We start from the raw sequence: 11760 nt of genomic DNA, 5'->3' as shown, positions 1-11760 counted from the left end.
TCGAACTCTAACATTGAACATAACATATCTTTGTTGAAGACCTGTTGGTGATTATGAGTGGCTTTTATGGTCATTTTTAGGGAAAAATTTGAAAGTCAAGAGAATTTACAAGTTGAAATAGTTGGGGAAAAACTTCCATATGACAAGAATAAACAAGTAATATTATGAGGAAATATACAAAATATATACTATTAATTTAATTTAACATAGAATTGGAATATTCGAATTTGGACTATTTGCCAATTAAAGCGAGGCCGAGGGTGGAATTGAACTTGGGTTTCCTGTAACTGTGAGGCATGCACGCTAACCACTACACCGCCGTGCAGCCCGTGTGTCCTCCTTCCCATAATATCATTGAGTTTTCAATGTTGCCGACCACTCGTTATGTTAAACCAACTTTGTAGCCCATTCTTCTTCGTTGGTGTTTGCAACTCTTTCTTTGGGGTATCAATACTCCATATCGAAGTAAAAAAAAAGGTGAACTACCCTGGAAGAATCGAAATGCCAATCCCGGTTCCCATCAATGATAGAGACTTGATGCCTGTAAAGTCACCTTTTACCCCTTTTTGTCAGAGTGATCATCCTCATTCTTGAACAATCTTTGCTCCCCAAAAGGATGCTGTGGTAGGTTCCTCATTAATATTTGAAACATTGCAGTGCTGCTCAAAAGTTTTGACACACTTTTTTGTTAAAAAGAAGAGCGGAGGCGGGCTTACAATGCATTCTCTCTGGTTTATTCAGGTTCCTCAGGAAGAGTTCTGTTGGAAATTACAAAATGCACTGGTAGAAACAGCAGAGAAAGATCCGGAAAGAAGAGAGAGAGCAAGAGAGAGAGAAAGAGAGAGAGAGAGAAATGGCAGGGCGGGCAAAAAAGGAGGGGATTTCATATCCGGAAGAAAAGGACTAAGTTCAGGCAGCTGGTCGACTGCAAGGATTTTGTCTGTCATCCACCTTCTCCCATTTTATTTTTTTTATCTTCTTGCATGTTAATGATGAAGTTTTCCGCTTACCCGAGAAATCGCATTCTTGAATTCATCATCACTAATGTCTTCTTTTAAATGTTATTTTATTTGATATTTTTTGCTCAGTTTTTATTGATTTTTTTAAACGTTTTTTGTTTTTAAAAATAGACAAAAAAAAGAAACACGTTGCTCTTAAAAACATCTATCTATATATATATTTTGTACATATATATATATGTATATATATATACTTTTTTCTTCATATTCATATATATTTCTTTTTTTTTTTTAAGTTCCTGAAGTTGACTTGTTACCCCACATAGTGGCATGCACGTTGCACATGCAAATCTGTAATGAAATACTTGTCTTTTAGCTCAAACTGCCATGTATGGTCTGCTTTATTTTCCTCCATCTTTTCTTGTTTTTCTTTTGCAATGATCCGCTTGCTGAGCTGAGTGAATCCTGGGTGGGCTTCTAAACCGTGGCACTGGTTGGGCTTGTACTGGGTCCCGTGTGGGGCGGTTTGGCGAGGCCATGGCATGGATGGATGGATGGATGGAGGTTGCTTCCTTTGAATGTTTTTTTTATCAGTGCTGTTGTAGCATTATTCTGCTAATGGGCTCCAAATTTGTCACGTTTTGACGCAAGTTGAATCCTGAATTAAGAATTGTTTTGAAACATCAAATTCATTCATAAAAATTGACATTTTGAAGATTAAAAAAAGCACTAGTAAAGATCTTCAGGAAGCAACCTCTGCCTAACGGATGGCAACAACAACAACTTTGCTGTTGTGTGTGGGGGGGATTAGTGGTTGTCATGGCAACAGGAGACATTACTGATGGATTAATGGACACACAAACAGAACGCAGACAACAAAAAATGTCTGATGACATTTTTTTAACACGCTAGCACCACTGAGACTTTTGTGTTAGCATGGTAGCTGGCCTTGGAATTATGATGAAAGTATGGTAGCTGAAGCGCTCCACCCTGTGGTCATAGATGGATATTGCATATGAGTGTTTGTGTGTGTTAAGATGGATTTTTAAGGGGGAGGGGGTCGGGACAAAGCATCACAAACATGTCAATTGACAAACTTTTATGGGAGCTCTTCACAAGAAGTACAGAAGCAAAATGTACAACAGACAGAGGGAGGATGGTCACGTGACGTCTGTCTAAACCCCCAGGAAAGGGCGGCAAGAGTGGGAGGCGGGTGAAAGCTGACGATGAACACAAATTGGCACACGCACCCACGCACACCCACACACAGAAAAAGTCCATTTAAAAAGTCCTGTTTTGCTTGATTGTCAGCTACCTAGCTTCAAACGTCTCCGTCTCAGCGATGCTAGGCTACTAGCTAGGACATAATAACAATACTTACAGTACGTGTACCGTTGGACTTTTCAATGACGGTAAAGCCACGCCCTCGCAGTGACGCCATCAAACTGCGACGTCTGTTGCTATGTTCGTGAGCTAGTTGGGAAAATGCATAAACTATAATATTATAAATAAATGTTTTACAAATAAATGTATGAAAAATAAATCCACATACAAATCTAAATAAAAATTCAAATATTTACAATAAATCCACAAATAAAAAATCAACGTGAATAAAATATATTTATAATACTGCATTGTTAATACTGCTGTAATACATTTAATTCTACTGTACTGCAAATACCGTGTATAAAGCACCTCAAAGAGATGTTCTTTAAAATCAACACTAACATGTAGAAAATGTATTTCTACATGTTTGTCCTTACATTTGGAGGTAAATGACTCAAACTCACGCAAACACACACAAACACACCAAGTGAATGTCTCCATATAGTGCGAGTGGCCCCGCCCCCGACATGATGACATCATGGCGTGAAGTGAGGTGGTCCAGTGCCTTTGTGTGAAATTGTGTGTCATCAACGACAGCGACTTCTGCTGCTAATTCCCTCCCCCTTTTATCTTACCTTAGTTATTCACCCTAACCCCCCCCCCCAACACACACGCATGCACACATCAAGTGTTGTACAAAGGGGGCTGCGGCTACATAAGCATGACTTTTGGCAGCACGACTGTACAATAAAACCCACTTCTTATTTGTTTTGGAAAGAGAGCCCTTAATTTGTGCGCCTCGCCACCCATACAATTTCACAGCCCGATGAGTGGATGTGGGGAGACCGTTAGCGTCGCCGGCATCCCGCAACACAAAGCAAAAAAAAAAAAAAAACAGCGTGTGGTGAGAAATACACACACAACATGCTTCCACACAAAGGCAGCGTTGTGTGCGGGCGGTTACAATTCTGGACAACATGGAGGAGGCTCAGGTGTCGGGCTGCGAGGTGAGGGGTCATGGGAGGTTGGTGACAGGAAGGGGGACCTGTGTGTGTGTGTGTGTGTAGGGGGACATGGGGTGTCTCCACATCCAGTCTGACGCCACCTAGAACCTGACCCGCTTGTTGTCTTGGTCGCCGGGCTACCTGACTCTAGAGGGACCTGAGAAGTTAGCAAAGCGCTTTTGCACGTCTGTAAACCTCATGACAGCACCTCAAACCGGACCTGGGACCCCGTTCTCCAGGCTCAGGCTTGCTTACATCTCACTTATACGTCGACGTCGCCCCCTCGGCCCAGTTTCAGAAGTGCCGCTCGCCCCGTCTCAGTGCTAGCAAGGGAGCCAGTGGGACTGGACTTTTAAGGCGTAGAGTTGTTGATCTTTACGAATACAGCGGGAGGGAGGGAGGAAGGGGGCGGGGGGGTCAATTTGGTGGATGACTAATGTGATACAGAAGGCACTGCGGCTCTGTCGGGGTGGGGGAGCAACTAACCTCGCAGACGGGTTCCGGTTTGTCCCCTTCCACTTCCTGCCAAACAACGACAAAGCATTCTCTGTGCTTGACCTCTAGGCCTCTAGACACGCGTGTATTTTATTTGTGGGGGCGGGGTGGTGTATGGGGGAACTCGCAGAGGGCGCCGTGTGTGCAAAAGTGGTGCCGACCTTCACCTTACCAGTCGTATCCGCTTGCGGCGGGGGCATGGTTTTATTTTACAGTACCACGGCGACGTTGTTAGAAGCTACCGTGAAATCACACTCATGAGGTCTGCATAGAGTCAAGAGACGTGGACTATGGGTGGGGCGGGGTGCGGGCGGCAAGGCTGAGGCGGGTTGGGGTTGTTTTGTAGGATCTGGGGAAGAGAATAGTGCAAGTTCCAGAGCGGCACCAAAGCGCTCACCAAAGAACTACCAACCAAGCACTACGGCTACCAAGCTAGCTATCGTCTTGAATTGTAAAAATAAGGACAAAACAAAGGTGTCCTGTAAAACCTTGTCTCTCTCTCTCGTTAGGAGCGCAATGAAATACTGATGCGGGTTTTGGCAGAGGAGGTGTCGGCTGTGCTACGACCTCACGGGACTCGCTAACTGGTCCAGACCTGAGAGGAGGGGCCGGGAGTGGCTGGAGGGGTTGGCACAGATGGAAGGGACCGACGGGTGGGTGCCATCTCCTTACAAGGACTAGACCTCATCCATGCGGGGGGTCTAGAAAGCAGGTTGTCGAGGTTGCGGGGGCGGGGGTTTGGGGGTGGGTGGCGTGTGCTGCTGAGGAGCTCCTCGTGCGCGGCGGCTCTTCCACAACGCTACAAAAGAGGGAAGTGAGCTCGTCCGAAAACCGCTTCCATCTTTGGGACGGCGCCAAAAACTAAAAGACGCGTGACCAGGAGGACGCTGGCCTGAAAACGTCGCAAGCGGAAGGCATCAGGAACCCGGTAAACGTGGGGATAATCAAAAGGAAGGGGCTGTAAACAAGATGGACGTAGCATACTTGAACAGATAACAAATAACAACAACTCTACAGTAAATAGCTCTAACAATCAATCAATCATCGACGTTTGTATCATAAAGATTAGCATCGTGAGCAATACTAAATACAATGCGTGGGAGAAGCTCGCTTTCCTCCGCTCCGTCTCTCCTGTCAATCAAAATGAAAGTGGTTTCACTGCGTTTTCATTGCCCACCCCCCTCCACCCGCCACCACCCTGACCTCTGAGAGAGAAAGAGTCAGAGAGAAGAAATCTTCTTTTGTAAACCTAAATGTTCCCAATAAAGCCCCGCCCACCCCCAGGTCCCAAACATAATGAGACGTCCCATCTAGTAAGTGTTGAATCAATCATGCAGGTCTCCATCAACACCGGACTCCCAAAAAAGCTCAAAGGAGGCGCAGCGAACGCAACAGAAGAACCAAGCTTCCAATGTCTCAAGAAGAACAAGAAGTAATTGATAGAAGAAATGCTCAACAAGTTTGTCTTTTCGTCCTTCCTTTTGTCTTCTCCGCCCCTTCCTTCCAACCCTGTGATGTCACTTCCTGTCAGGGTGCAATTAAGGGGCAAAATCAGCGTCCCCCACCGGACAGGAAGTGATGTCATAGTAGTTTGAGTGTGTCTTGGACAGTAAACAGAGATGATAAAACTCATCAAATATCAGCCAGTGCCGGGATTGGCTGGTTTTTGCAGAATAGGCGGAGTTTCCTGGTTCTGTCCCTTGGAAGGGAAACAATAAAAGATCAGATAAAAGTGGTTGTTCTCCCCTTTTTTTTCCTCTGTATTGTTTATAATGTTTTGTTCTTCAGTAATCAAGTTCTGGAGGCAAAGCTTGGCATGTAAGGGTCAGGGGGGTTCTGGCTTTTCATCAGTTCCTCATTTAAAAACGCTCCGAGTGGACGCCGCAAGAACCTGCGTCAAGGGTTTGTAAGTCACAGCACGGACCTGAAGAAGAACTCAGCCAGTCAGTGTTTACACCTCACAAAGTGTGACCAGGACTCCTTTTTTTTTTTAAAAACAAAAAACCCCAACATGCTCCGGACTTCTGCCTGTGTCTCAAGCTAACAATTATGGGAAGCGTAGTACTTTATCCTGCTAGCCTGGCCGCCATGTTTGTCTCTGCTGCATGTCACTGAGTCTGTCAGAAGCACCATCACTTCCTCGTCTCTGCCCGGTCCTCTCATTTAGAGTTCAGGAGCTGAAGGCAGAGGCCTCGGGAGGATGTCCAACCCCCTGCCCTGCCCCCCCAACATTTGCTTTGATCAAAGTCAACATATGCAAGGCCAAAACACCGGAGGTTGCTAATCTCCTTCTTTGTCGCTGCCTGCGGTCGCTAGCACCAGTCGTCCTCGTCTGTCTCGCTATAAGGTTCATGGAGTCCTTTGCGGGGTCCACGGGAATGTGGGGGGCGATGGTGAGGGTGAGGCCCCCCGGGAGGCCCTCTGCGATGAGGAGAAGGTGAGGACGAGCGATAGCCATTGGGAACCCGGCGTGGATGCGGGTGAGGGGGCGGAGGGGGCCCGTGGCAGGCAGTCCTAGGTGAGCGAGGGTGTGGGTGGGGATTTCCCGCATGCGGGTGTGGGTTGCCGTGGGAGAGGCTTTGTTCATATGCAGGCGGCTCATGGTGCCGCTCGTACTCGTAGTCACGCTCATAGAACGGCGCGTCCCCCTCCAGACTGTCCCCCAGCGGAGGTCCGCTCCAGCGGGCTCGGTGCGGAGACCTTGGTGAACCATGGATAGGTGAGCGTGGGGACTGGTGCCTGGGGGAGCGCGGGGATCCGTGCCTGGATGCGGAGCCCCCATGGTGAGGAGAGGCTTGACGTGACGGGGGTCTGTGGTGGTAGCCTCTGTCAAGGTCTGGCGGGGAGAAGTGTCGCGGGGAAGGTGAGCGTAGGCGTCCTGGGCCGGGAGGACCGTAGCTGGGCTTGCGGACCGCCGGGGAGTAGGTGACATGCGGACGGGGTACAGCTGGGGTCTGGGGCAGCTGGCGACGACCTCTTCGTGGAGTGCTGGTCCCCGAGGTGGAGGGTACGGGGCTACCGCTCACTGAACTACTGCCCTACAGCAAAAATGTAAACAAGAAAAATCAAAACCCAGAGTACAGCATATACGTAGTACCGGTAAAAAATGACAGGTATGAAGGTGATTGACGGGTGGGTACATTGGTAAGTCCAAGTATTTACTTTGATCTGAACCAGCCTGATGGGAGCCCTTAAGGTAAATCGCAGTACATGACCAATGCTAATCTTCTGGTGACTGAGGCCCACCTGTCTGTGTCCCCGTCCGTCCGGACCCTCGCTAGGTGAACGGGACCAGTGGCGGTCGTGGGAGTGCCTGTGGGCGTACTCGTGGCGGTCATAGCGTTCCTTGTCCATGGAGCTGTGGTGATGATGATGGTGGTGGTGGTGACGGCGGTCCTTGGTCCTGCCGCGGTCCCGCTCGCGCTCCTTGGGGGGCAAGTCTCCCGATTGCGTGGTGGTGCTGAGGTCTGTGCCTAGACCTGGTTTATTTGGAGAAACAAAACAGTTAGATCACTGAGGAAAAGCTACATTGTGTCCTCTGATGTGGTATTTTTGGAGAGTCACTTATGGGTCACTTCATACCAATTGCATACTAATACTAATACTAATAATCTGAAGCACGGTGCCCTACAGGGCTCTATCCTAGAGACACTGACATTGCACAAACCCTTCTATATGTGAACCCTCTGATGTGATATTTTTTGAGAGTCACTTATGGGTCACTTCATACCAATTGCATACTAATAATCTGAAACACGGTGCCCTACAGGGCTCTATCCTGGGGCCACTGACATTGCACAAATCCTTCTATGCTGATGATACTTCTTTTTCCTTTCTTCTGATACGCAAAGAGTGCCTCATCCTGACGATTCTAAAAGACTGATCACAAAAAACTAAGGACAGCATCTTGCTCCTATTGTCTCAGGGTGCCATGAATATCTGGTGCCGACGCTAAATCGAAGACACTGGTACTCTGGACAGGGTGGTACATAAGTGTAATCTTTAGTCTTCTTCTTATCCATCATGATGTGAGTACCTGGGTTCTGGGTTTAACTGCCTTCACCCCGTGCCCCAAAGTAATAGAACATGCTACCAAGTGCAGACTGAGAACCATGTCTTTTAATAAACACTTCGGTCTTTCCTGAACTAACAACTGCCAAAACTATTTGTTTTAGTTAGTTCATACTGCTGATTCACACGATGCTATGGATGACTGCATATTTTATGTGAACAAGGGTCAAATAAATTTACCTTTGGGGTCTTTAGGGGTTCCATAGTCTTGGTAGCAAGTGACGATATGACACATAATTCCAACCCGTATAAATACTGGCATGCAAACCAAGTACGTGCTTTCTGCGTTCTCTTTAAAATGAACATAAGAACTGCCTTATTGAGAATGGATAAAGGCTGCACCGTGACAGAGAAAAGAGCTTTTCAGTTTTAGCTGCACCAGTGTAGGTGGATTAGTTTTTTTTACAGTTCTAGTGTGCAGTTTGCACTCGCGGTTTGTTGATGAAGTAGCTGCTCTTTTCAAGGACATCTCAATGTTGACACTGCTTGCTTGGCTCAATTCCTTCATTACTCCAATGTTTGAAATTAGATTCCTCCGTTGGGTGACTGGGCCTCAAAGATCAGGTGAGAAGCTCTGTCAACTCGTCGCAGAGCCACGGCCATTTGGCATTGAGAGGAGCCAGGTGAGGCAACTCAGGTATCTGGGCAAGAAGTTTTCTGAACATCTCCCTTGGGAGGTTTTCAGGCCATGTCCAACCGATGGGAGACCTCAGACATTAACTAGACTATGTTTCTCAACTGGCCTGGGAACGCCGCAGGATCCGCTGTGAGGATCAGGACAAAGCAGCCGGGAAGCTGCTTAGGCTGCTGCCTGGACCTCAGATAAGCGGAAGAAAATGGATGGATGGATTTTTCTGTAGCTGTAATTCTGTACCCCTCGCAACCTCAAGCAGGACAAATTTCCGTGACAACATTTTATCCCAAGCTGCAAAATCTCACAAATACCAATAAGAGTATCTGTGGTACCTTCATGCTTCATTTCTGGCCAGTTTCAGTTTGGTATTTTATAGTTACAGAAACACTTTATTGGGTACTCAATGGTATTTCCAGAATGTGAAGAAGAACAAAAACAAGTTCATCTGTACCACAGTTCAGAGAACTGGACCAAGACCGTGACGTTTCTTGACTGACTCACCCGTGTCGGCGTCGGTGTATCTCGTCAGCGAACGCTGGGAGGTCCGGTGACTCCGGTCCCTGTGCCTGCGGCCATGCCGCCCTTCTTCCGACACCACCCTCTCCAGGGAGTAGTCATCCAACCTCACGCCCCGACCCGTGCGCCCGTGGACCAGGCTGGAGGTGGAGCGCCGCATGGGGCTGGTGTCTGTGATGGTCTGAAGATGGACACAAAGAGTAGATATGTCCATGGGTGAATTTTGGCGCAGTTAGTGATCGACGGTGCGCAGATGGGTGTTTGTTAACCCAACCAGAACATTCTAGCATTCTCAACTTGTAATTGATGTGTGCACCCATCCGGGTACGAAAATGGCTTCACTGGGTACAACTTAAAGCAGCGGTTCGCACAAACGGAACCAATGCAGCAGAACGGGCTTTGGTGGAGCAGGCGAACTAAACCATGCATCTTCAGCAGACACAACGCGGGGATGGGACGAAGGGGGAGGAGAACAAGCATGAAGGACACCATGCCTGGACATGCACAAGGCACAAGAGCCTATGGCACGTTTCTGCAAGGCGGCCATCTTTGGGACTCAACGCTAACCACACTAAAGCTACGTACGCATCTAACAAACTCTTCAAACTTTGTTATCCTGATGGTCCACAACGAGACTCCACCACGTCATGCACCGCCCATGACATGCCGCTCACGCTAAAACCCGCCCCCCCCACTTCTCTGGCGTCCATGCGTTAGTCCTTCTGAGCCGCTCCGCCATGATGCAACAGGCAACACGCATTTGAGAGCAACACCGATGCTGCACGACAAGCACGACTCATGGGACCCCCGTGACAAGCAAACAAACAAAGGAGAGCGAAGAGAGGTCGATGGGACACGAAGACAAAGAGAAACATGACGGAGAAGCTGACAGGATGAGAAGAAGAAAGAATAGAAGCAGAGGCGATTTGGAGAGCGTGGCGCACTGGATGGGTGGGGCTCACTGCAGTAGTGTCACTCAGATGGTTAAGTTGGTGAGCAATATAAGTATATGATTAATACAGGATGTGAAGGGGTGACAAATCACATGGAAGCCCACCATCCAAGCCTGCCTCTTTTTATTACTGCATAATCATATATTTATATTTTGAATTTTGGGGGCTAATCACAGCTGTAGGTTTGGGGAATATGTTTAGCTATACGTACATTACTGCAAACTATAACGACAATAATATCTGTTAAAGGGGACTTATGATGCTGTTTCCATTTTTTCTGACCTATACATTAGAATGTATTCAGATGAAAACTGTCACAGAGAAGTGGACTTCCTTATATGGGCATGGCTGTAAGCCAAATAAGCTCTGCTTCTCCGTTTACGTTTCTAGCAATGGCTCGTAATGGAAAGCCACGTTTGTTTCCAATTCCTAAAGACGCCACCATCGGGCACAAGTGGTTGCAAAAGGCATTTCACACTGGACTGTTTTGTGAACCAGTATCAAGCTGGATTAGACATGTTTTGAAGGTAACCAATCTTCAGTTCAAGTCCATGTTCTGCAAGTTCTCTATTCCATTTCCTGTTTCTTCCTTCTTTTCTCCTCGAAAAATTGTTGCCACATGGCTCAGATCTTCGCTATAACCACCGTGAGCATCCTCTGCTTCGTACTCCGCTATGTTTGTGTAGCTGAGTGATTACATTAGATTAGATTCAACTTTATTGTTATTGCTCATGTCACTGGTACAGGGCAACAAAATGCAGTGCAATTTTATAAGTACCTTAGTAGTAAGTAAATGTAGAAAAAAATGGACAGGCTATAAACTATAACAGGCTATGACCATAATACAGTGAGGATATGTACAGGGATATAAATGACTATAATATGGCGATTGTAGATTATACAGATTATAAACAGTATGGATGTGACAATATATAATAACAGTAATATGTACAGTATTGCAATGGTCACTTCCGGAAATGAGGCTGAACAGCTAGAGCTAGCTCATCATGGTTGATGTCACTTTTTTGGAATTGATCATTCGCTTGGAAAAATCTAACAATGTAGGACATTATTACAAATAACATATAAGATGTTTAAGAAAATAAATCATGTCAGGGACCATTTAAGTGATTTTGCTTATGATCAAGAAAACCATGGCAATCAGCACTTAATTTAAACTCTTATGAGGTGTTTTTGTTGTCGATATTAGGTTTGCACAAGCAAATCTACCTTTAATTGAACCAGGAATTAAACTGAACAAGACACTGAAGGAGCAAGGTTGGTCTAGCCAGTTTTTCCATTCCACTGTATATGAAGCATAACACAAGCAAAAGGTCCTGAACCAGCTGTTCCTGCTGCAGTTCAACCCCATCTATAAGAGCGCCCACGTCAGCGTGCACGTGACAGCAATCTCCAACGTTGAACTTTGATGCACATCAGCAGCTTTGTGACAGAGAGGCGGCAAAATGTAGAGGGTACATACACTCAGGTTATTTCCACGAGGTCTGTGTCTCCTCCGCTGGAACACACACACACACACACACGATACAAACGATACAAAAAAAGAGCAGAAGTGTAGCACATACAACCAGAGAAGGGAGGAGGCAACAAGGTGATGAAACGGTGAGGAAGCAAGGAAGTGAACAGAGGAGACAGAAAGAACACGGTTATCCAAAGGAAGGCAAGTGCGCAAAAACACACACACACACACACACACACACACGCAAAGTGGAACCTTTAACTTTAAACACACACTGAGGTCGTACAATTCAAAGTGCAACCAAAACATTACGGGTAAAAAT

General features: G+C 46.6%; 1 protein-coding gene across 15 annotated transcripts in view; it reads right to left on the bottom strand.

Moving 5' to 3' along the window:
* Nucleotides 1-5168: 5168 nt before the first annotated feature.
* The window catches only part of cacna1ab (calcium channel, voltage-dependent, P/Q type, alpha 1A subunit, b), an 89441-nt gene continuing 82849 nt past the window's right edge, over nucleotides 5169-11760 (bottom strand). For 10 of the 15 annotated variants that reach the window (XM_078793535.1, XM_078793544.1, XM_078793539.1 and 7 more), the window contains 4 exons: nucleotides 11442-11477; nucleotides 8991-9186; nucleotides 7031-7263; nucleotides 5169-6822 (listed from right to left, as the gene is read on the bottom strand). In XM_078793535.1, coding sequence (XP_078649661.1) covers nucleotides 6097-6822; nucleotides 7031-7263; nucleotides 8991-9186; nucleotides 11442-11477 — 1191 coding nt within the window. In that variant the 3' untranslated portion in view covers nucleotides 5169-6096. The remainder of the gene's footprint in view (nucleotides 6823-7030; nucleotides 7264-8990; nucleotides 9187-11441; nucleotides 11478-11760) is intronic. The other 5 variants (XM_078793542.1, XM_078793546.1, XM_078793543.1 and 2 more) reach the window with 1 other exon arrangement.

Source organism: Doryrhamphus excisus, linkage group LG9 (assembly GCF_037039965.1).
Source record: "Doryrhamphus excisus strain RoL-2023G ecotype Guam linkage group LG9, RoL_Dexc_Guam_v1.1, whole genome shotgun sequence".
Taxonomy (NCBI): Eukaryota; Metazoa; Chordata; class Actinopteri; order Syngnathiformes; family Syngnathidae; genus Doryrhamphus; species Doryrhamphus excisus.
Note: the sequence above shows the minus strand (reverse complement) of the source record. Positions and strands in the feature narration are given on the sequence as shown.